At 41.1% G+C, this 25,562-nt stretch overlaps 1 protein-coding gene across 2 annotated transcripts in view; it reads left to right on the top strand.

The window, feature by feature from the left end:
- The window catches only part of Ubap2 (ubiquitin associated protein 2), an 86,869-nt gene that overhangs the window by 19,879 nt on the left and 41,428 nt on the right, over window positions 1-25,562 (top strand). The window contains exons 1-5 of one of the 2 annotated variants that reach the window (XM_036178110.1): window positions 300-434; window positions 7,575-7,611; window positions 16,657-16,734; window positions 20,178-20,288; window positions 25,370-25,523. In XM_036178110.1, coding sequence (XP_036034003.1) covers window positions 355-434; window positions 7,575-7,611; window positions 16,657-16,734; window positions 20,178-20,288; window positions 25,370-25,523 — 460 coding nt within the window. In that variant the 5' untranslated portion in view covers window positions 300-354. Of the gene's footprint in view, window positions 1-294; window positions 435-7,574; window positions 7,612-16,656; window positions 16,735-20,177; window positions 20,289-25,369; window positions 25,524-25,562 lie in introns of those variants that run through there. The other variant, XM_036178111.1, reaches the window with a different exon arrangement.

Below are 25,562 nucleotides of genomic sequence, written 5' to 3'. Positions count from 1 at the left end.
GCTGGGATTAAAGGCGTGCGCCACCACTGCCTGGCATCCTTTTCCTCTTTTGAGACAGAATCTCTGTAGCTGTGGCTGGCCTGGAACTTGCAATGTGTAGACTGGACTCAACTCAGATCTGTCTGCCTCAGACTCCAAAGTGCTGGAATTAAAAACATGCACTACCATACTTAGCTCTTTTTGAAAAAATATTCTTTATGTTTTTGTGTGTCTTTCCTCCCCTGAATTAGATGTTTGTTTTTTGTTTTAACCATGCTTTAGAAGTTTTGCTTATAATGCTTTCTTTCTTTGCAGATTTTGTATTTTGTACATACATTATTTTGTATATTCTGTATATGATGACTTCAGTGAGCAATGATCGTTGCCGAGGTGCTCGGGAAAAACCACAGATGCCAACAACACACGCAGCACAGCCCCAGAAACAAGTGGTGCAGGTGAGTCTTGTGAAACTGCTCTCTTGGGGTAGAAGTAAAGACACTGAGGAAGAAGGGGTGTCTTATAGGCCCTTTCTGGACAACTCAGGATTTAACATCGGCTTCACAAGGTGAAGAGATAGCAAGTGTGGGGAGAGGTGATGATGGTCGAATTGAATGTTGTTCCAGGAGAAGCATTTGTTTACTCCTGAATCCCAGGTACATCTCCGCCACAGCACTTCCCTCCTTTGTCTCATGGTCCAGTTTATCACAGCACTAGGAATTGAACCCAGGGCCTCTTGTGTTCTAGACCAGCACTCTACTACTTCACTACACCCTCAGTTCCTTTGTTGTTTTTTATTTCTATTTATTTGTTTATTTATTTTTGAGCTGAGGATCGAACCCAGGGCCTTGCGCTTGGTAGGCAAGCGCTGTACTACTGAGCTAAATCCCCAGCCCTCCTTTGTTATTCTTGCAAGTGAAGTGAGAGTTTAATATGGCACTGAGCACAGTGTCTGGTACAAAGTTATTAATATTCTGTACTATATTGATCCAGTTGACAAGCTTCTTAACAAAAAGAGTACCTTTTTCTCCTTTATATGATTTATTATCTTTACATTTATTAACTGTGTGTGCATACTTGTGCACGCACATATGCATATATATATATATATATATATATATATATATATATATATATATATATATATATATATATATCCTTGTGTTTTTTGAGCTCCAAGGACAGCTAGAGATTATTCTAATTTCAGATCCATGCCTTGATACATTTTTATTGTTTTTGTTTTTTGATATTAGGTCTTATTAGGTTAGCCAATCAGAACTTGTAATTACCCCTCTGCTTCAGCTTCCAAGCTGCTGGGTTTCTGACTTGGACCACTGTGGCTGCCTTTGGATGATACTCTGTTTTGTTTTTGGTATTGGGGTTGGAGCACATGGTTTTGTGCATGAGGCAAATATTTTACCAAATGAGCTATTATTTCCCTTACTCTTTTCAGGAGTTTTGTAGAATTTCATACGGAAATGTTCTGTTATATTTGGTATAGAGTAGAATTTTTTTACATAATTCTTGTGTTAAATTGAGTCTAAAATTGGGCTGGAGAGATGGCTCAGAGGTTAAGAGCATTGACTGCTCTTCCAGAGGTCCTGAGTTCAATTCCCAGCAACCACATAGTGGCTCTCAACCATCTGTAATGAGATCTGGTGCCCTCTTCTGGCCTGCAGTCATACATGCTGTATACATAATAAATAAATACATCTTAAAAAAAAATTGAGTCTAAAATTAGCTTTGCGGGTTGGGGATTTAGCTCAGTGGTAGAGTGCTTGCCTAGCAAGCACAAGGCCCTGGGTTCCGTCCTCAGCTCTGGAAAAAAAAAAAAAAGAGAGAGAGAGAGAGAGAGAGAGAGAGAGAGAGAGAAATAAAAATAAAATTAGCTTTGCATTTTGCTGCTATTAACAGATAAATATTTGCTATGTTAGAGTTAACTCCTAAGTTCTTTTACTCGGTAAGTATTCTTCACAGTTGATCAAGAAAAATTGCCATGTTGAATGTGGTAGCACAGTCTTAATCTCGGCACCAGAGGCAGAGGCAGGCAGAGTTTGAGGCCAGCCTGGTCTACCAGCAAGTTCAGGCTAGCCAGAACAGAACAACATAGGAGACTCTGTTGTTGGAGAACTGTTGTAGCTAGGTTATCTTTTAGTTTATTAAATGAATTATCTTGTATTATGGAAAAAACATAGGTTAGAATAACCATACATGAAGTCCTGATGATTAATAACAATAATAATAAAGTTAGTCTTTAAAAAGAAATTAAATCAGTATGTATATCAGGCTTTCTTTTGGGCCACCAGCCAGCTCCTGAATCATGACACAGAGACTTACTAGTTATGAATGTTTGGCCTTATGCTTGTCCCACTAGCTTTTATAACCTAATTTAACCTGTTTCTCTTTATCTACATTTTGCCTTGGGGCTTCTTTCCTTTCTTTTATTCTGTATGTTTTACTTTTCCTCTTCTGTGTCATGCTGGCCCTTGGTGTCTCCCTCTCCTCCCCCTTACTCTCTTATCTTTTCCCTTCTTCCCCAGCCTAGATTCCTCCTACTTATTCTCTCTGCTCAACAGCCCCGCCTATACCTCCTCTGCCTAGCTGTTGGCCATTCAGCTTTTTATGAGACCCATTAGGGCCTTAGGCAGCAGGCAAGGTGGACATCTTCACATAATTAAACAAATGCAGTATAAACAAATGTAACGCATTTACATAGGTAATTATTATTTCACAACAAGTATGAGGTTTTGAAGCAAGGCCAAATGAATGTTAGTGATGCAGACGGTACCTTGTATGCCTTCCAAGCAGACTTAGAAGGATCGCCAACTAGTTTGCAGTCTGGAGCAGGGAATTAGGGTTTTTGTTGTTGTTGTTGTTGTTAGTTGTTTGTTTTTGTTTTTGTTTTTTTTGTTTGTTTGTTTTTTTGAGCTGAGGATCGAACCCAGCGCCTTGGGCTTGCTAGGCAAGCGCTCTACCACTGAGCTAAATCCCCAACCCTGGAATTAGTTTTTTTTTTCCTTCCAAAAGGGTTTTATTTTTATCCTGTTTCATTTTCAGTGGTTTAAAACAGAGTCTTGCTATGTAGCCCAGGGTGGCCCAGAACTTTCTGTGTAACCAATTCTAGTCTCAAAACTTTAGCTTTTTCTGTCCCAGCTTCCCTGGGATTTGGACTACACTAAAAGATGTTTACTGATAGCTTTTCTGTGGAACCTCTGGGGGTAGCTTAGATCATCTAAAGGAAAAAGCTGCTGGTTGAACAGCGAGGAGGATCTGTTTCCTTTTTGGCATTTTTGTTTGTTTGCTTTGCTTTTTCAAATATTTATATTTAGTTTACATGCATGTGCATTTTGCCTGTATGTATGTCTGCACACCGTGTGTGTGTGTGCCTGTGAAGGCCAGAAGAGGGTGTTTGTGGGATCCTCTGTAACTGGAGTTACAGATGGTGAGCCACCATATGGGTGATGGGAATTGAACCCAGGTCCTCTGGAAGAGCAACCAGTGCTCTTAACTGCTGAGCCATCTCAGTTTTTTGAGACAGGATATCATAGCTCACTTAGGCTAGTCCAGCTTGCTATATCATCCAGGCCGATGTCTAATTGAAGATCTGTCTTCCTCCTATTCTCCAGTGCTTGCTTTATAGATTTGTACCATAATGTCTTAACTTCCTTTTTTTCTTTTTTACATTTTATGTGTATGGATATTTTGCCCATGTGAATGTCTATACCACATACACAGTTAGCAGACAGTTGTGAGCTACCACGAGTTTTTTGGAAATCAAACCTGGATCTTTTGGTGGAACAGCCAGTCAGTGTTCTTAACCACCAAGTCATCTCTCCAGCCCTGTTTTCTGTTTTTTTGTTTTTTCTTTTTAATAAATAAAGATTTATTTATTATATGTATATGGTGCTCTATCTGTATGTATGCCTACATGCCAGACGAGGGCATCAGATTTCATTATAGATGGCTGTGAATTGAACTCAGAGGTTGTTGGGAACTGAACTCAGAAACTCTGGAAGAGCTGTCAGTGCTCATAACCACTGAGCCATCTCTCCAGCCTTCCTGTTGTTTTTAAAATTGGATTTTGGGCCTACAAGATGGCTCAGTGGGTAAAGGACTTTCCCCACAAGGCTGATGTTTGGAACCCATGTAAAGGTGAAGAGACAGAATTGACTGCACAGAGGTTTTCTCTGACCTCCACCTGTGCCCTGTGTGCTTTCCCCTTCTGCCTGTGTGCATCGTGCACATACACACACATCTATAACAAGAAAAAAGATGAGGTATTGGATGATGGTGAGATTGTTCAGTTCGTCAGAGCTCCCACCATACAAGCCTTGAGCCCAGGAACACACACGTTGTAAAGTAAGAGAACCAGCTCTCAAAAGCTGCTTTACTTCTACACACATGCCATGGCATGCAGAAGCCTGCACTCACACATATGTTCATTATCATAATAAAAATGAGGGGGAAAGAAACCTTAAAAATGCAATCTTAAGATGTTGCCTCAAGATTGCCTCAAAAATTTGCCCTCAAGTTATCTTCTTGTCATAGCCTCACATGTAGCTGAGATAATTAAGTTTTCTTTTTGTTTGTTTTTGAGACAGAATCTGTTGTGTAGCTCTGACTGTTCTGGAACTCACTCAGTAAACCAGGCTAGTCTCAAACTCACAGAAATCCACCTGCCTTTGCCTCCTGAGGGCTGGGATTAAAGTCATGCACCACTATGCCCTATGATAATTTCCGATGCTGCTTTTTATAAAATTATGTTGAGAATCTTTTCAAAAGTACTACTAGGGAATTTTTTTTTTTTTTTTTTGGTTTTTTGAGACAGGGTTTTTCTGTGTAGCTTTGCGCCTTTCCTGGAACTCACTTGGTAGCCCAGGCTGGCATCGAACTCATGGAGATCCGCCTGGCTCTGCCTCCCGAGTGCTGGGATTAAAGGCATGCGCCACCACTGGAAGGTTTTATGTTGGGCTGAGGGTATGCTTGCTTTGATGGTACAACATTTGACTAACATACATGAAGTGCCAGTCTCAAGTCACAGCACAATATACACATGAGTACACACTTGGGGATGTCACCTAATTATGGTAAAGTACTTGCCTAGCCTGCATGAAGCCCTGGGTCAGTCTTCAGCACCATGAAAACTGGGCATAGAGGAACAAGCCTGTAACCCCAGCACTCAGGAAGTAGAGGCAGGAGGCAGTGTTATCTTAGGCTGTAGTGTACTGAAGTCAGCCTGGGCTACATGAGACACCAGAGAGAGAAGCAAAGATAATTGTTAAATTAAATGTTAATTTCAATGTAAAAATAGTTCCTGAAAATTACCTTAAAGTAGCAATAAAGAATATTGGTTAAGATACGAATTGCCCACTAAATGTCCAGTCATAGGGCTTTCCTGTCCAAGTGAAGTGCTGAAAGAGCTGTTTTGAATTTGTGTAGACCTGAGTTTGGGTCTTGGGTATACATCTTTATTAATTAGGTAAGATACAATTTCTGGAGTGCTTTTTTTTTCCTTTTTAGTTAAGTATTATTTAGGCATCAGTTCTCTCTAGTCATGTCTCTTTCTGTCCTCCTCTTCCCCATACCAACTCCATTATGCTCAGCACAGGCTGATCCTCTCAGCCTCCCTTCCTGCAGCTTCCTTGCTAGCTGGAATTTCAAGTCTGCCATTAGTAGGGTAGGCTTGTTCTTCAGTTTCTTGTCATTGACATGAAAGAGTTAACTATATTCTGCATTGTCTTCTAATTTGGGTTTGTGTGATACTTCTTTATGATTAGAATTCTATATTTTTGGTATATGTATACATGTGATGTATTATTTTTCCTGTTTTCAGTGCTGGGCATCAAACTCAGAATCTTGCATATATTAGGCACATGCTCTGCTACTGAACTATATGTGATGGGTGAACTATACGTGATCTGGATGAGATTTGTATTTAACACATCATATTATGATATAGGGTCTGTGTTTGTTCTGTTTTACTATTGATTAGCTCTACCAGTTGATTAAAGTAGTGAGTATTCCTCTAGTGTCTTAGAGAGGCCAACTGGTGTTTTAAAATACAAAGTAGAGTATTAATTCTATGCAGAATGATTGTGAATAATTAGAAATTATAAACAGTTGCTATCAGGAAGTGGTAATTTTTATTGTATATCCCACATAAATTATAAAATTATTATTTGAAATTTGAGGTGGACATGATGGTCCATGTCTGTAATCCCAGCACTAGGCAGACTAAGGCAGAGGATTATAATTTAGAAGTTAGGGTTGTTGAGAAGGCTCTGTCAATAAAAGTCCTTGCTACTAAGACTGACAACCTGAATTTGATCCTGGGTTTCAAATGACTGAAGAAGGGATCTACTCCTGCAGATTGTTCTCTGTCCTCCACATGGGTGCTGTGGGGGGATGTGTGTGCGCGCGCACACACACTCTCACACTAAATAATGTAAAAAACAAGATGGCAGGGTGTGGTGGTGCCACATACAGCATACAGGAGGCATAGGCAGGCAAATCTCTGCAAGTTAGCGGTCAGCCTGGTCTACATATACATAGCAAGTTTCAGGACTTCCAGGGCTACATAGAGAGACCCTATCTCAAAAAACAACAAAATAACAAACAAGTAGAAAATAAAATTATCAAATATTATAGAAAATATTTGCTTTCTGTTTAAGAAAATATGTATTTATATTTAGGCAAAATATAGGTTTTTTTCTGCTACTGTTTTGTTTTGAGACAGTGTCAACTATTTAGAGACTGCTCTTCCCTTTTTTTTTTTGGAGTTGAGGATTGAACCCAGGGCCTTGCGCTTGCTAGGCAGAGAAGACTGCTCTTAAACGTACAGCTAACATCCCTCTGCCTTTGCCCCTTAGTGCTAGCTAGTATCACTGTCATGAGTCCCCCTGCTCATCTGTAACGGTGCTTAAAAGAAATAAAATAGGGGCTCAGTAGAGAAAGCTGTTTGTTGCCTAACTTGATGAGCTGAGTTGGGTTTTTAGGGCCCACATGATGGATAGAGAGAGCTGACTCTGGCAGTACGTCCTCTAACTTCTGTATAGGTATATGTGTGCACGTGTGTGAATGGGCACATACACAGCGGAAAGAATAAATGTCTAAAAAAAATTTAAAGTAGTCAAAAAATAGGCCAACTGCATATTTTATTGTAATACTAGGATGATGTGGGAGGATCATTGTGAGTTCCAGGCTAGTCTAGTTTACATACTGATTTTCTGGCTGCGTGGGCTGTAAACACCTTGTCTCAGCCAATGCCCCCAGATAAAACAAAAATTCTAAACCGAAAAGATACCCTTACTTCAATAAGTTATTCAAAGATTTCTGGAAAACAGTCCAACTAAAGAAATGGGTTCATTAGGGAATCTTCCAGCATAGTTTTCTTACAAATTAAAGATTATGTAGTATATGGTTGTTTTACTTGCATAGATATATCATCGCACCACTTGTGTGCCTGGTGCCCTTGGAGGCCAGAGGAGGGTGCTGGAGTACCCTGGAACTGGAATTATAAACTGTTGGGGAGGGTGCACTAAAGTTGTTTCAAGTTGGAATTATTAGTTGACCCTGCTTTTTCCTCTTTTTTCCCTAAGCTGTACAGACCTCTTGACACTTCTTGAGCTCAGCCTGGTAACTTCCCTATTATACTCTTATGTTTGGTGCTTTGTTTTTTAAATAATTGAACTGTTTATTGAATATAAGTATCGTATTGATTAAGGTTTGTAAAGTATTTTATAAAGGTAACACAAGTTAGCACTTTGACTGAGACTGTTGATGTATAGCATTACTGTTGTAATACTGTGCTTATGAACAGCTAAGCCCATCAACTGTGCTTTCAGTTGATAGTCTGCACTCTGTTTAGAGTTAAAGCAGCGACTTCACAGACAAATGTAAAGAATGTTTGTAAAAGTCATAATACTTAACTAAAGAGCCCGAATCTTCTCTATAGATCAGTAGTTGATACTTACATAAGACAAGGAAGAGTGTCTTCATAGTTAGAAATGTATGAGATGGTGCTTAGCTTGTATGAGACCATTGGTAATTATTTTGCTGAAAATCTTAGGCCATGCTTGTTGATTCAGATGCCTTTTAAAAATTAATATTTTATATGATATTTCTATAGGGTCAAGGAATAAAATGCCTTTATAAGTTGTGTGTAATTACAGGCAGTGGACATAAGGAATTTTCAGGCTTAAGTGTTGCTGCCTTGGGCTTGGAGGCATAGCCAGTGGTTGGGTTTTTGCCCAGCCCTTGGTTCAGTCCCTAGCAGCACAAAGGAAAATAACATTCTCTGTAGAGCTAACACTTGTTGCTCATTTGCTCAGACTCCATTAGTTTTTCAAACCCACCTTCAGAAAGATAACATGCACAGTTCCTGGTTTTGTTATTTGTATTGTTGGATCTGAAATTAAAAAAAAAAAAAAAAAAAAAAGACCCAAAAGACTTATTTTTATCATTTTTAAATACGGGTATGTGTGTCTGTATATCTATATGTGGGTATGTGCATATTTAGTGTGGGCAGGCAACCTTGGAGGATGGCCAGATGCCGATGTCTAATCCTCTGCTGCAGTGACATGATTGTGATCTGTCTGAATTGGGTGCTAGGAACTGAACTCTGGTCCTCTGAAAGCACAGCAAGTGCTCTGAACTGCTGTTAGGTCTCCAGCTCCTTTGCACTATGACTATGACATTTTGTCTTTTTTTTTCCCCCAGAGCTGAGGATCGAACCCAGGGCCTTAGCTCTACCACTGAGCTAAATCCCCAACCCCTCACTATGACATTTTGACATTACTCCATGAAGTATTTTCTCTTTGAAAACTCTCAAACCAACACATCCCACTCCATGCTCGCTCGCTCGCGCTCGCGCTCTCTCTCTCTCTCTCTCTCTCTCTCTCTCTCTGTGTGTGTGTGTGTGTGTGTGTGTGTGTGTGTGTGTGTGTGTGTGTGTGTGTGTATACACATATATATTTTAAAATGTGGTTTTTTGAGTCAGGGTTTCTTTATACAGCTCTGGCTGGCTTGACCTCACAGAGATCCATCTGCCTTTGCCTCTCAAGTGCTGGGATTAAAGGTGTGTTCTTCAATGCCATGCTAAGTTTGTTTCTCCTCTCTTTTTATAAGATTATTTTATTTGAACATTAGTGTTTTGCCTGCATGTGTGTCATTGTTATATGTTTATGCAGTACCTGTGGAGGCCAGAAGAGGGAGTCCAATCCCCTGGAACTGGAGTTACAGTTGAGAGTGTTGGTTCTGGAAACGGAACCTGGGTCCTTTTTGAAAGAAAAACGAGTGTTCTTAACCCCTGAATCATCTCTCCAGCCTCCAAATTTATTTATTTTTGAGACAGTGTTGTTGTTGTTGTTGTTTTTCTTTTGATACAAGGTTTCTCTGTGTAGTCCTTGAACTCACTCTGTAGCCCAGGCTGGCCTCAAATTCAGAGATCCACCTGCCTCTATTAGGTCAAAAGCGTGTGTTGTTTGTTTGTTTTTTAATTTAAATCTTTTTAATTTTTTTTTTTTTTTGAGACAGTTTTTCTGTGTAGCTCTGGCTGTCCTGGAACTTGCTCTGTAGACCAAGCTGGCCTTGAACTCAGACATCCGCCTGTCTTTGCCTCCTGAGTGCTGGGATTAAAGGTGTGCGCCACCACCGCTGGGCCTTGTTTTTGATCTTAAAGTTTTAGTCATCTTTCATCATTTGTATTACAGTTGTCATATTTTGTAGTTCTTTTATCAAATTAAGGATGTTCTCTTCCATTCTGAATTTCTTGAACTCAATAATTAAAGAAAAAGTTGGATTTTGTCAAGGACATTCTGTGACTCTGAACATCTTTATAGTTTTTTGTTTGTTTGTTTGTTTGTTTGTTTTTAACACCTGGGCCCTTGTGTTCTGCCACTGAGCCACACTTAAGCCCTAGAATATGTTGTTTATATGTGTTATTGTAGGAATATAATACACTGCATGTTTTTCCCCTTGCCTTACCTTGGCCTTATAGTAGGCAAATGCTCTACTGCTGAGCTACACTCTCAGATTTCTGATGTCAGATGGTACTATATAAATCAACTTTTATTCCTGAGATCAGCCTGATGTGGTCCTAGAGTATGGTCTTTTTTTGCTTTTTTTTGTTTTTTTTGTTTTGTGTTTTTGAGACAGGGTTTCTCAGTGTAGCTTTGTGCCTTTCCTGATTCTCACTCTGCAGACTTGGCTGGCCACAAAGTCACAAAGATCTGCCTGCCTCTGTCTTCTGAGTGCTGGGACTAAAGGCGTGCACCACCAGGGCCCGAGTATGGTCCTTTTTATAAGTTGCCAGTTTACTGGTAGTTTGTTGATAATTTGGGTTTTTTTTTGTTTTGTTTTTGTTTTTTGAGACAAGGTTTCTCTGTTTATTCATTGCTGACCTTGAACTGGCTCTGTAGACTAGGCTGAACTCCAACTCACAGATCCACCTAGGATTACAGGATTGTGCCATCAGTGCCTGGCTTGATAATATATTTTTTTAATCTATTGATAAAGTATGCTTTTTTTTTTTTTTTCTGGTTTTTTGAGACAGGGTTTCTCTGTGTAGCTTTGCGCCTTTCCTGGAACTCGCTTTGGAGACCAGGCTGGCCTCGAACTCACAGAGATCCGCCTGGCTCTGCCTCCCGAGTGCTGGGATGAAAGACATGCACCATCACTGCCCAGCTAAAGTATGCTTATTTATGTCTTTGTTTTTGGTATTACTACAATCCTGGTTTACACGGAGTTGGTAAGTGTCCCTTGTTTTCAGAGTTTGTGAATTAGAATTAACTAGAGAAACTGACTATGCTTGGGCTTTTCTTTCACGATCTAGTCATTTATTCATTCATTTATTCATTGAGTCACTGTGGCCCAGGTAGACCTCAAACACATTGCAATCAACCTGCCTCAGCCTTGTGAGTGCTAGGGATTATAGGTGTGAGCCACCATGCCCCACTGTTTTGGGAAGTTGTGATGACTAGTTTAGTTACATAGCCTGTTATGAGTGTCCTTTTAGTAGATGATGCCCCTGCCCCATTCCTTTGTATGTGTGATGTAAGTCTGGGTTTGCAGGTCAGAGGACAGCCTTTGGGTGTCTGTTTGCTTCTTGGGGCAGGGTTTCTTTTGTTGCTTCTGCTTTTGCAGGCTAGCTGCCCCTCGAATTTCCAAGCCAGTTCTCCTGTCACATCTTTGGTAGACATGCTGGGGTTAGAGTCACACTGTTGCATCCTGTTTATGTCATTCCAGGGGTGAGCTCAGGTGTCAGGCTTGGTTGGTTTGGGCTTTTTTCATGATTTTCTGTCTTCTCTAGGCTGTCTAATTTGGTGACACATACTTGTTCAGGTTTCCTTTTGTTCCATTGTTGCTGTTTGAGGAGAGGTCTCACTGTCTTGCCAGGCTGTTCCTGAACTCACCAGCTTCCTTCCTCACTCGTCCTCTTTCAGTGCTAGGATTTCAGGTGTGTGCAGCCACGCCTTGCAGTCTCTCTAGTAATAGTGTTCCTTTCCTTTTACTCACTATTACTACTCTGAATCTTATCTCTTTGTAGTTGAGTGTTTTATCTGTTTTATTGACACATACCTCCTCGCCCAACTACGAGTCAGATCTTGAGCAGTACTGTTTTAGCCACCTCAGTAGAAGAGTGACTAACTACCTTGCTGGAGGCTCTGCGTTCTGTCCCTAGGACCACATAAAAACAAAGCAAAGCATACACACACACCCCAACCCCGTGAGGCTCCAAGAATCAACCTCCCCACCCCTTTAAATACAGAGTCATAGTCTGTAACTCAGTTGATTTGAAAGTTCAATACCTAGCCAGGGTTGGGTTTGAACTTGACCAGATCCTCCTACTCAGTCTCACCAGTGCTTGGGATTAAAGGTGTGAGTGACTGTTCCCAGCTGTGGATCAAGTTCTCAGCTGGGTTACATCTCCCTTTCTAATCTTCATTTATTTTATTTTCTCTGTCTTCTGTTACTTTTCACTTGGCTTTGGTTTATGAGTTTGCTGTTCTTTTTTTAGTTTCTAAAAGTTTTTTTTTTTTTTTTTTGGTTTTAGTTTTGAGTCTTTGTAGAAAGAGAATCTATGAGTGAATGAGAGCACATAAGCTTGCATGTGTGCACACAGGAAGGCAAGCATCTCTTGGTGTGAATAGAGGTCAGAGGTCATCTTTGTAGTGTTTCCTTCTTTTCACCTTTATATTAGAGTTCTGGGGATCAAATTTAGGTCACCAGTCTCCTGTAATTGTGCCTTTACCTGCCGAGCCATATTGCTAGCCCGTTCACCTTGCTGGTTTTTGTTTTGTTTTGTTTGTGACAGGGTTTCAGTGTGTAGCCCTTGTTAGTGTGGAACTCACTGTGTAGACCAAACTGTTCTCACAGAGATCCGCCTGCCTCTGCCGTCTCAGTGGTAGGCTTATAAGCCTGTGTTCTCAAGTTCACCTTTTTCTGTTGGTTGTGAGTATTGGACTGAGGTCCTCATGCTTGCACAAGTGCGTTTACCACAACATTTTTAAGATTTATTTTCATTTATATGTATGAATGTTTTGCCTGCATTTATGTATGTGGACCATGTGTGCCTGGTACTACAGAGGCCAGAAAAAGGTATTTGGTCTCTTGAAACTGGAGTTCTAGGTGGTTTTAAGCTGCCATGTGGGTGTTGGGAACTGAACCTGGGACTTTTGCAACAGCGGCTGTTAGTCTTAATCTCTTGAGTCATGGCTCCAGTTCCCCATCCCACCCCACTCCCCAGACATTAAATTGAAAGTGATATACAGTGTTTAGACCTGCTATAAAAAGCAGTGGAAGGTATTATCATTAATGAAATGGGACAGACTGCTCCTGTGGGATTTTGATTTTAGCACCAGGAGCTCTCATGGCTTGATCAGAAATGACTCTCATCCAGATTCAATGCAGCAAGGGAGCTCCATTTCAGAGAGTTGTAGTTCTCTTTGGCTTTTCCTCTTGCTTTGTCTTCTTACCATGCTGCTCGGCCTTTGTCTACAACACTGGGATTTCTCAGTTGATGGTGGGTCTGAGGAATGGTTATCTGGTGTGCAGTAGGAATAATAAAAGTGTATTTGGTCCTTGTGTATTGGGAAAGATTGCGTTAACAGTGTCAGCAAGTGTGGACATTGAATTTCTGTACAGACATCTTCTGTGTGTAATGCAATAGTATTTGGCAGTTAAGCTGAGGTAACAGCATGAATAGATTGGAATGATAGGATTGGCTGTTAGATTGGATATAATAGGCTACAGCTGCTGGAATTTGTATAATCACCCACCACAGGAAATGGAAAGGCCATGTAAAAGGTGCTTTACAATGCAGAAACTGCCAGGACCCCCATGCATTTTGATTAAGGTTCCTTGTAATGGGTGAACTATATAATAAAAGCTGAAGGGAGCCTGGCGGTGATGGCACACACCTTTAATCCCAGCACTCGGGAGGCAGAGGCAGGTGGATCTCTGTGAGTTCGAGGCCAGCCTGGGCTACCAAGTGAGTCCCAGGAAAGGTGCAAAGCTACACAGAGAAACTCAGTCTCGGAAAAAAAAAAGCTGAATGGAGCTGGGCTGTAGTTGAGTTGGTACAGTGCCTGCCTAGCATGCATAAGACCCTGGTTCAGTCTCTAGTCTCACATAAACTGGCTGTGTTGACACAGGCCTGTAATCTGACTGTGAGGTAGAAGCAGTGGACAGTCACAAGTTGAAGATCATCTTTGGCTATATGGTGAGTTAGAGCCTAGCTTAGCCTTTAGGAGATTCTTAAGAAAGCAAACCCAGGAAAAGCTTTGATTAATGTACTGACTGAGGCTGTGGCTTATTCTGCCCCTTAGACTGGCTCCTGAACCTATGATCCTGCTTCTTTCTCCTCAGCCATGGTTTTACAGTACATGTCATACTTGGGTTTTTAAATATGTTTTCAGGAATTAATGCACTTTATTTAGTTAAGAATGCTAATTTAGCCAGGCATGGTGGTGCACAGCTTTAATTCTAGCGCTGGGGAAGCAGAGGCACAGGGATCTATGTGAGTTCCAAGGCCAGCCTGGTTTGCCTGGTGAGTTCCAGGCTATGTAGGGAGCCATGTCTCAAAAAAACAAAACAAAGAATAATTTAGGGCCATTGGAATGGCCCAGCACAGAAAGGTGCTTCTGACAAAATCTGACCTGAGTTTAGTTACCAAGACTCACATGGTGGGAGGAGAGAAAGGATCTCCATATGGGTGCTCTGGGCTGCTCTCCCCTGAATAAACAAACGAATGAATTGAATTGGGCCCGGTGTTAGTTAGTCCTGGCATTCTAAAGGCTGAGGCATGAGAATTGCCTTGAATTTGAGGTCAGTCTAGGTTATATAGTGACTTCCAGTACAGGCTGTGCCACATAATAAGACTGCCCCCAAATCAACTGACAGCAGCAATCCAAACAATAGCAACAAAAAAAATTCTCCTTCCAGACAGGACCTTGGGCCTGGAAAGACAGCTCAGCAAGTAAGTGTGCTTCTGTACAGTCTTGAGAACTGGAGTTGGATTCCAGCACCCATATGACAAGTTGGGAGTCCTGGGCATACCAGTAACCCCAGTTCTAGGGCTCAGACACAGGAGCCTCTTTGGTATTTTCTGCTTCCATCTAGCCAAGGAAACATGGGCCCCTAAGGTTGGGGAGAGACTAACTCCTCCTCTGGTGTTATTCACAACACACACCTACACATGCACGCACTAGAATAGTCCAGTAGATGTGCCACCATGCATATACCAGTAGTTCAGTAGACATGCAAATAAGAAACTAACTGAAAAAGTAAGCATTTAAGTAATGTTAGCTCTGTTAAAAACTTGTACAGGGATGTGACAGAAGGTTGATATCTTTTACCTAATTTACTTGTTGACCTAATCCTTGTTTTGTTTTGGTTTTTTTTTGTTTTTGTTTTTGTTTTGTTTTCAAATTTAAGATACTGTATAGGAGCCAAGCATAGTGTTACATATGCCTGTAATCTCAGGACTTTGTAGATTGAGGCTGGAGAAAGAAAAGTTCAAGTCTATGGGCTATGTGGCAAGACAGTCTCAAGAAAGAAAATAAAAGGAGAATCCAGTTAGGCTTGGTGGCACAATCCTGTAATACCAGCTATTCAAGGGGCATAACAGGAGTTCAAGGCCTGTCGGGGTTATAGAGTGAGTTCACAGCCAAACTAGGCTATCTGTCTGTCTATATTTTTGAGACAGTCTCTCTGTTATGTAACCCTGGCTGTCCTGGAATTTTTTGTATACCTCTGACATCTAATTCACATAGCTCTCCTGCTTCTGCCTCTGGAGTGCTGCAATTAAAATGGGAAAGGCATGTGCCACCAGGTCTGCCTTCATCCTGGGCAACTTAGTAAGACTGTCTCAAAACAAAAATGTAAAACAGATTGTGCAGGGGGGAACACACACACACACACACACACATATAGGAGGTCCTAGATTCAATTTCTGATACCATAAAAACAAAAGAGCAGAACATCAGACCACCACCACAACCCCAAATGAACATTTTATAGTGGTCACTGCCCAATGCTACTAATATTTAAATTGCTATAAATAATACAGAAGGAAACCTTAAAAATTCAGGAGTTCCTTCCTTCCTTCCTTCCTTCCTTCCTTCCTTCCCTCCCTCCCTCCCTCCCTCCCTCCCTCCGTTCTCTCTCTCTCTCTCTCTCTCTCTCTCTCTCTCTCTCTTTTTGAGAAAGGTTTTCTTTGTGTAGCTCTGGCTGTCCTGGAACTCACTCTATAGATCAGGCTGGCCTCAAACTCAGATCTGCCTGCCTCCTGAGTACTGGGATTCAAGGTGTGCACCATCATGCTGGGCCTAGAAGTCCATTTTTCTTTCTTTCTTTTCTTTTCTTCCTTCCTTTTTGGTTTTTGAGACAGGGTTTCTCTGTCTCACAGCTCTATCTGTCCTGGAACTTGCTGTGTAGACCAGGCTGTCCTCAAACAAGGAGAAGTCCACCTGCATCTTCCTCTAGAAGTCTGTTTTCTAAGAACAGGGTTTTGAATAAAGAAATCGTTTTCTGTGGAGCTGACTTAACCTCCCCCCCCCCCCCACCCGTGGTTTAACAGAGAATTAACTTCAGAATTATTCTCTTCAACTACATGCAGCCTTTTCCCTTTAGAACCATCCAGAACCAGTTGGGTGTCATTGTATTGTCTTGTGTGTAGCCCTGACTTGTGCGGAACTTGGTATGTAGATTGGGCAGAATGACTTCTGGGTACTGGGATCACAGGCACATGCCACCACCACTGCTGGCATCTTGCTCTGCTTTGTTCCTCAGTGGACAGGAAATCCCAATAAGCAGCATGATTGTCGGGTCATTTGGCCAAGGAAACAAATGCTTTTTTGTTTAATTTCATGGCAGTTTTCTTATGGGAGCAGGTTATATATAGTCTGAAGTCCTAACTTCAGCCAGCCTGCCTGCTTTCTTTCCTCCTTCTTTCCCTCCCTCCCTCCCCCCTTCTTCCTATGGGAACTCACATAACTTAGGGTGTCTTCAAATTCTCATGTGGTAGGATTATGAATGTGTACTATCACACTTGGTTAATGAGTGTTTCTCAAAGTGTGATGCTTAGTGGTTGAGAGTTCTGTTTGACTTGGATTCTAGCATCTGACTTTGTATTTAGTTTTAAAATCCACTACTTTTTTTTTTTTTTTTTTTGCTTTGTAGGCAACGGCTGAACAGATGCGGCTCGCGCAGGTGATCTTTGATAAGAATGATTCAGATTTTGAAGCTAAAGTTAAACAGGTATGTTTCTAGGAAAGGCTACTGTGACTTTGTACTTTATTTTCAGTTAAAAACATATTTTCTGGGGCCGGAGAGATGGCTCAATGGATAAGAGCACTGTCTGCTCTTCCAGAGGTCCTGGGTTCAATTCCTAGCACCCACACATGGCAGCTCATAACTGTCTGTAACTCTAGTTCCAGTGAATCTGAAACCCTCACACAAACATTCATGCAGGCAAAACACCTTTTTTTTTGGTTATTCGAGACAGGGTTTCTCTGTTCTGGAACTCACTTTGTAAACCAGGCTGTCCTCTTTGCCTCCTGAATGCTGGGACTAAAGGTATGCACCACCACTGCCTGGCCAAAAAATAAATTCCTTAAAACAATATTTTCTTTATGTATGTAAGGGTTTTGCCTACATGTATATATGTACACTGCATGCATTCTTGTTATATCCAGGGTGGCCAAAAGGGGGCATCAGCTCTTCTGGAATTGGAATTATAGATGATTATTAACTCCCCTATGAATTCGGGGAACTGAACCTGTTTCCTGCCGCCGCCGCCAGTGTTCTTAACTGCCAAGGCATCTTTCTAGCCACTGCCCTGGATTCTTAATAATGGCTTTTTTTTTTCAACATTTTATTTATTATGTATACAGTGTTCTATCTGCACATATGCCTGCATGTCAGCAGAGGACACCAGATCTCCTTACAGATGGCTGTGGGCCCCCATGTGGGTGCTGGGAATTGAACTTAAATCTTAAAGAGATAATTTTACTAGAGATTTGTAGTTTTGAAATATGCTTACTGCTTAGTTTGAACTTGTATTTGATAATGAATTTGGGGTCTATGATCAAATATTTAATATTGGTAGCCAGATGATGAACTATAGCATGCTTTTCTTTTTTGTTTGTTCGGTTTTTGGTTCTTTTGAGACAGGGTTTCTCTATGAAACAGCCTTGCCTGTCCTGTAGATCAGGCTGACCTTGAACTCACAGAGATCTACTTGCCTCTGTCTCCTGAGCCCTGGAATTAAAGGCATGTGCCACCACTGCCCAGCAAGCATGCTTATCTTGACAACAGAATTTTTTTTTTTTTTTTTTAATTTTTATTTTCCGGAGCTGAGAACCAAACCCAGGGCCTTGTGCTTGCTCAGCAAGCGCTCTACCACTGAGCTAAATCCACAATCCCTTAACAACAGAATTTTTTAAAGTAATTAGTGTGTTTGCATGTGACCATCAGACCAGACATTTATGAAAGCTCACTGACATTTTTGTATACCTATATTTAGAAAGAATAACTTTTGGGATGTGAGGAACATTTTTTTTAATTCTAGGAAAGAGATGCCTTTTCAAATGTCAGTGTGATTTCAAACTTTAATTGACAAAGTATAGATTTTTTTAGAATGGTGTTTTCATTTCATATTTCAGTAGAAGTCTTTTTTGGTAAGTTCATTTTAATTCTAAACCCTTATTACTGCTTTTCACCCTTCTAGAGTCTAGAAATCAGACATTGTTCTCTATGCCAATATCAGATATTTCAATCCTTAGTTGTATTCTAGCAATTGTTCTTGAGAACAAGTGCTGCACAGTATGGTTTTTTGCTTTGTGGATTCCTTGTTTTTATAGTTGTTGACATTAGGCTCATAGCAATTGTGTTGAATTTATCAAAGTAATCAATTAAAAACCATAGAACTCATTTGATTGTGCCCTTTATAGTCCTGGCTACTTGGTTTTTTGAGACAGGGTTTCTCTGTGTAGCTTTGCGCCTTTCCTGGAACTCACTTGGTAGCCCAGGCTGGCCTCAAACTCACAGAGATCCGCCTGGCTCTGCCTCCCTCCGAGTGCTGTCCTGGTTACTTGGAAGGCAAGAGCCAAAGGATTGTTCGAGCCTAGAAGTTTGCGAGCAGTCTGTGAGGCTTAGCCATGTTCTATCTTCCTCCCTAAAAGAAAAAAAGGAAGTGTCTGGAACTCTCTGCCCTTTCCAATAGGGTAGCTAGATACACCTTGAGAAATACTCCTGTGTATTATATTGCCAGTTATCTGAGTAATAAAACATTTGTAAACACACCACTGATCTATGAGTTCAGAGTGAAGTTCTGCTCTTAGTTTTGTATCTTCCTCATCCAGTCAGTAGGCAAAGCCTGATTCTTACTGTATGTCTTAATAATTGTGTGTGGCAGGTAGTACAGATAGTTCCCATCAGTAGCTAAATACTTGGTAAGTGTGCAGGTGATCTCATGTACTTGGAGGGCTGAGATAGTTGCCTGGGCCACTTAGTGAGAGCCTGTCTCAAATTGGAAGTAAAAGGTTACTAAAGATTTATCTCACTGGTAGAATACTTGTCTTGTGTGTGTAAGTTTATTCTTCCAGTAGTGAAAGAAAAAAAAACCTGAACGTAAAGCATTGGGAAACTGTAAAGTATTAGAACTGTAGTTGGTTCAGTGGTCTAATGCAAAGAGCTGTGGTTATGGTTATTAGACCAAGAGGCCTGCTTTCTGCACTTAGGTTTATTTCCTTTTGCAGTGCTGGGGATCAAGCCTCAGACATCCTAGGCAAACACTACCCCTGAACTACAGCTGCAGCCCCTAAGGTTTTTGTTCTAGACAGGTCTTTCTAGACTAGCCTTTGGACCACAAGCAAAAGCTCATGAAATGTTTAAGTCAAGCTGTTTTGAACTTAAGTACATTAAAATAATTAAATTCCATTAAAACACAATAGTTACATTGTAGATTTGTTCAGTAAATTAAGGAACTTATCTAACATGTGGATTGTTCTGAGGAAGATGCTAAGTAGTTTGTTAGGCTGATTAGGAGGATGACTTCAGCTTGTAATCATGCCTACGTTTCTAGAGACAATACTATGTTCAGGAGAGTAGCTTGTGACAGCTGTTGAATTCTACTTATAAGACTCTTATAACTAGGTGTGTATGTGGAATTTTCTAATGAAGTTAGTGATGGTGGCCATGTACAAATATAGTCCCAGTTAATGTTTTAGGGATCAAAACTCTGCAAGTTTTATGCTATTGACCTAAGTTTGAGCATGATCTAGGAGGTCTAAGAATATTGGTCTGTGTATATGTTGTACTGATTATTAGTAGGCTTGGGGTTATGGTGCACCTCTTTAATACTAGCACTTGGCTGGCAGAGAGATAGGCAGATCACTATGACTTTGAGGCCAGCCTGGTATATATAGCAAGTTGTTACAGGCCAGCTACAGCTACATAATAAGATTCTCTTTCCAAAAACAAGAAAGTGGCTTACCTTCAAGAAAGTTGATTTGTGGGTGAATCTACTAGTATTATTGGTTGGCATGGGAAAGTCCATCTGCACTTAGAACCTAAACTTACTTATCTAGAAAGATCCCATATGGAGGGACAGCATGATTGCTGAATTTGAGTAGAAGAATTAGCAAAGTTACTGTTGAGTGTTCTGGTTCCCCTTAACCATTTTCTGATACTTTGAATAGCTTATGGAAGTGACCGGGAAAAATCAGGATGAGTGCATAGTGGCTCTACATGACTGTAATGGAGATGTGAACAAAGCTATCAACATACTGCTGGAAGGAGATTCCGACACGGTGAGTGTCACTGTTTTCCCACTTTCAGATCACTTGGATGGAGCTTGTGGTAGAGGGGTGGGGACATGCTGTAGTTTGGGGTGGGTATTCTGGGAGATGAACCCAGAGCCATTCATATTTAAGACAAGCATTGCAGGGAAGTTCCAACAAAGAGCAGTAATTTGGGTATTCCTTCCAGCAAAATAGTTTCTAGTACCCTAGCCCGTGAATACTAACACCACCTAAGTGCCCCAGCAGTGCACACTAACACACCTACAGTACCCCAGCAGTGCACACTAACACACCTTCAGTACCCCAGCAGTGCACAACACTAACACACCTACAGTATCCCAGCAGTGCACAACACTAACACACCTACAGTACCCCAGCAGTGCACAACACTAACACACCTACAGTACCCCAGCAGTGCACACTAACATACCTACAGTACCCCAACGGTGCACACTAACACCACCTGAAGAACTTGGGCTCAGACTGCTCACAATTAATCATTTTGTTGCCACCTCTAATCACCCACTTACTGGTTTTTCTCTGCTTTAGCCCAGGCTAGTTGCAAACTTGATTTGAATATGACATTGATCTGCCTGCCTCCTTCCTTTGTTAGGATTACAGGATACACCACCATACTTGATTTCTACAGGGCGGGGGATTAAAACCAGGGCTTTGTGAATGAATGCCAGGCGTGCTCTCTCTCTCTTTCTCTCTCTCTCTCTCTCTCTCTCTCTCTCTCTCTCTCCCCCTCTCCCCCTCTCTCCCTCCCTCCCTCCCTCCCTCCCTCCCTCTGTTTTGTTTTTTTGAGACGGGGTTTCTCTGTGTAGCCCTGGCTGTCCTGGAACTCCCTTTGTAGCCCAGGCTGGCTTTGAACCCACAGAGATCTGCCCACCTCTGCCTCCAGAGTGCTGGGATTCCAGGCGTGCACCACCACCGCCCTGTGATTGCCGTTGTTTCAATGTCTGGGTTAGCCAGATTGCCACTTTATTAGGTTATTACAGATATCCACTCTATAAAAATTGAACGCTGTAAGAAACCTAATACTGTAACTAAAGCAGTGCTTTCTTTGTAGTTGATGCTTGAAAATGATGAATTTTGGGGGGACTGGAGAGATGGCTCAGCAGTTAAGAGCACATGCCACTTTCAAAGAGGATCTGGGTTCATTTCCTAGCATCTACACAGCAGCTCACAACTCTAACTCCAGGTGATCTGGCACCCATATCTGACATCCATGGACACTAGTCAAGCACATGGTACACAGGTCTACATGTAGACACTCATACATAACATATAAAATAATTTTGTTTAAATGAATGAATACTGGGCATGATGGAACATGCTTCTAATCCTAGCCCCAGGAAGGGAGAGAAATCTTAGTGTGAGGCCAACAAGGGCTACATAGAAAGATCCTTGTCTCAACAACAACAACAACAAAAAGAACCTTGTTGCATAAACCTTAGATAATTTGGAAGGTAGTTTGTAGATGTAACAACAGTCTTATTAAATAAGAAACACAGAGCCAAATGCTACAGTAGTTCACTATTGGAGTACAGCTATAACTGTAGATAAGATTCCATGTAGGAGAGTACCACTCCGTGTGCTTAATACATCAAAGATGAATCTGTTGGGAAAATGTGTGTTAAAAGGTGAATTAAAATGTTCAGCAGTATATAGGGATGTAGCTCAGTTGCTAGAGTGCTGGCCTAACATGCGTAAGGCCTGGTTTTCTTGTCTGTCACCCATAGTACTAGGCATTGAGGCAGCAGAATGATCAGGAAGTCAGGTTCATCTTTGACTACATGGTAAGTGTAAGACTAGCCTTCCGTATGTGAAGCCCTGTCTCCCCAAAGTTCATGCCCCTTTGCAGACATTTTGGGGTACATTTCTTTGGTTTTATAAAAACTCAACTGCACTTTCCTTTCTAATAAAGAAGAAGTTGCTAGGAAAAGAACTTTTCCAATCATTTACTCTAGGTCTTGTTCTTTTCTGTAGAGCTGTACCCAGACCCTGATACTTACTGCTTTCATGTAGCTTCCTTAGATATCAATTTGGGGCTCGAGGATAGTTGGGTAAGCTTTTATTTTGAGTTAAAGTTTCATGTAACCCTGGCTGGTCTTGAGCTTGCTATGTAGCCAAGGATGGCTTTGAACTCCTGATGCTTTTGCCTCAACGTCCCATGCAGGGGTTACAACCATATACCACAATGCCTGATTGTTACTGCTTTTTTTGTGATAAGTTCTCCCAAGCTGGTCCAGAACTCGCTATGTATGGTAAATTACTTCAGACTCAAGGCATTCATAAGTGCTGGGATTACAGTGTAAGCCACCATGCCTTGTTCAATATTTAATTTTTAAAATTGTTTTTTATTTTTATTAGATATATTCATTTTATTTTTTGTGAGTTTTTAACCTGCATGTTTGTATGCACCATGTGTATGCCTGGTGTCTGAGGATGTCAGAGAAGGTGTTGGATTCCCTGGAACTAGTGTTATTAGTTATGGATGGTTGAAGTCACAGTGTGGCTGCCGTGAACTGAACCCAGGTCTTCTCCAAGAGCAACAAGTGCTCTTAACTCCTGAACAAACTCTCCAGCCCTATCGCCAGCTACAGTGAACATGGAAATTTCATAATGCAGGGGCTAGATCTGAATCCTTGTTTTTGTCAAAGAACAGAAAGTAGCAAATTAGAGGCTGGACAAAGTCACAAGAAATGGCTGTTGTTTACAGGGGAGTAGGTGTGAAGGATATGAAGCAGAGGAAAAGTTCTTTTGAAATTCTGGTTTCTGTTAGGACATGGTGTGAGAGAGACATAGTTTCTTTCATGCTCTTTGCCATGTATCTTACTGACATCTTGTTCCGCTCTGTGGCTAATGACTAGCCAGTGGTAATTACTGTCTTCCCATGCTAACTGCAGTGGGGTGACAGTGCAAACAGTGTAGGCTGGCCAGCACCCAGATAAGCAGTAAAGGCAAACAGATTCTTCTGGTCTCTTGACTAACCCTATTTCTGTGCCAGGGTCTCAGAAACAAAATTGGTACTTTGAAATGGTGTTCATTTGAGTATCCTATTTTTGAATATTAATTTGTTTGTTTTTATTTTATGTGCATTGGTGTTTTGCCGTGGGTGTTGGGTCCCCTCAAACTGGAGTTACAGACAGTTGTGAGTTGCTCTGGGTGCTGGGAAGTGAACCCAGGACCTCTGGAAGAGCAGTCAGTGCTCTTAACCGATGAACCATCTCTTCCAGCCTCTTGGGTATTTGTATTTTTAAAGATGAATTTTCTTTTCTCACGTAAGTGCAGATAGAAATACTGAGCATGACAGGTACTGAACTTTTTCTTTTATTATGTCTACATAATGTTTTTAATGGATAATATTCATAGTTGATGGCTGTGCTGATGGTTTTGAGATAAATTTTGAACAAACTGCTTGTCACTGAGATATATCAGGGCAGATCTTATCATGTATTAGAATTTCTTTGGGCATATCTTACAAACAGCAAAATCATAATGATGCAGGTGGTTGTTGTTGTTAAAAAGTTCCTTTGTTTTTTTTGTTTTTGTTGTTTGTTTGTTTGTTTTGAGACAGGGTTTCTCTGTGTAGCCCTGGATGTCTTGGAACTTGCTATGTAGACCAGGCTTGACTTGAACTCACAGAGTTTCATCTGCCTCTGCCTCCTGAGTGCTGGGATTAAAGTTGCTTTGGAAATCTGGTTTGTTTGTTTTTTTTTTAGCTGAGGATCGAACCCAGGGCCTTGTGCTTGCTAGTAGACAAGCGCTCTACCACTGAGCTAATTCCCCAACCCCGGAAATTTGTATTTTTTATGACCTGGTTCTCTTTAAAAACCTTGTGTCCATACACTTGAAGACTATTGTACACAATCATCTCTTTAGTATTTATGATAATGTTAGACTGCCTCCTTAAAGGCTTCTTTTCATTATTTCCCTCACAAATGAATCCTTGTCAGTCTGTGGACAACTCACAATTCCGAGTTGCTTAAGGCTGGTATATCTTTTGCTGAACAATATGGGATAAAATGTTTCTCTCTTAAATTATTTGCACAGAAATATGACCCCTTCATGAGGAATAGCTTATCCACCTTTTGGTTTGGTTCTGTAAAGCTCTCTCTCTGTCTCTCTCTCATATATGCATACACCTGTCTTGTCCTAGCTTCTTGCTCTTCCAGTAAATTTCATGGAAATTTATTCTTTTTAGAGTTTTATCTTAAAGCATGTGTGAGTGTGCATCTCTGAGACAATGGCCAAGGAGGATAGAAAAGTACTGTAGTTATAGGCAGTTGTCAGTTGCTTAACATGGGTGCTGGGAACTAAACTTCAGGTCCTCTGTGAGAGCAGAGCCCACTCTTAAGCACAGAGCCATCTATTTAGCCCAAAATGTACAGCTCAAGATGGCCTTGACCTCCTAGTCTTCCTGCCTCTGCCTCTAGAGCATATCCTACTAGCATATGCTGAACTACAGCTGACTGTATTTTTGAGGAAGGGTCTGACAACGTGTCCCTGGCTACTCCTGCACTCTTGATCCTCCTGCCTCTTCCTCTTGAGTACTGGGGTTGTAGGTATATGGCTTTGCTTCTGTACTGTAACATCTGAAGGTGGGATTGTGCTTAGTTTAATCAGACTTGCAAACATAATAAATTGAATTTGCAGATTTTTACTTGAGGAACAACCATTTTTATAGTCTCCAATTCAAAATATAGAGGAAGTGCTTCAGGAAATCATTAACTTTATTCCTGTATTTACATAGGAAAAGACTTGGTGGTGGGAAAGGAATATGTTGTTTGTAATTATTCATGCACTCTATAAATACAAGAGCTTAACAAGGTTTGTTATCCTTTGTGATATTTGATCTTAGTTTTAGTTTGTGTGTGTGTACCTGCAGAGGTCTGAGTTGTCAGACTCCCTTGGAGCTGGAGTTACAGGCAGTTGTGAGCCACCTGATGTGGGTGCTGGGAATTGAGCCATCCCTCCAGGTTTTGTCTTTTTCAGGAAAGCAGAACTAAATGGGAAAGAATTAAAATGTTGGGTTTGAAAGCTATACAACAGCTCAGTGATCGTAGAACTCTACTTTTTGATAGACGTCATGGGAGACTGTTGGGGGAAAGAAGAAGAATTTTGGAAAAGAAAGCTCAGAAAACAAAGAAAACAGAGAGAAGAGGACTGAGAGAGAAATGAGTCGTGGCCGGGGAAACAACAACCGGAAAGGAAGAGGTGGCTCCCGAGGCAGAGAGTGTGAGTACAGCTTCTCTACTTAGCTTTTTCATACCCCTG

This window comes from Onychomys torridus, chromosome 2 (genome assembly GCF_903995425.1).
Source record: "Onychomys torridus chromosome 2, mOncTor1.1, whole genome shotgun sequence".
Taxonomy (NCBI): Eukaryota; Metazoa; Chordata; class Mammalia; order Rodentia; family Cricetidae; genus Onychomys; species Onychomys torridus.
This window is presented reverse-complemented; position numbering and strand designations above follow the sequence as displayed.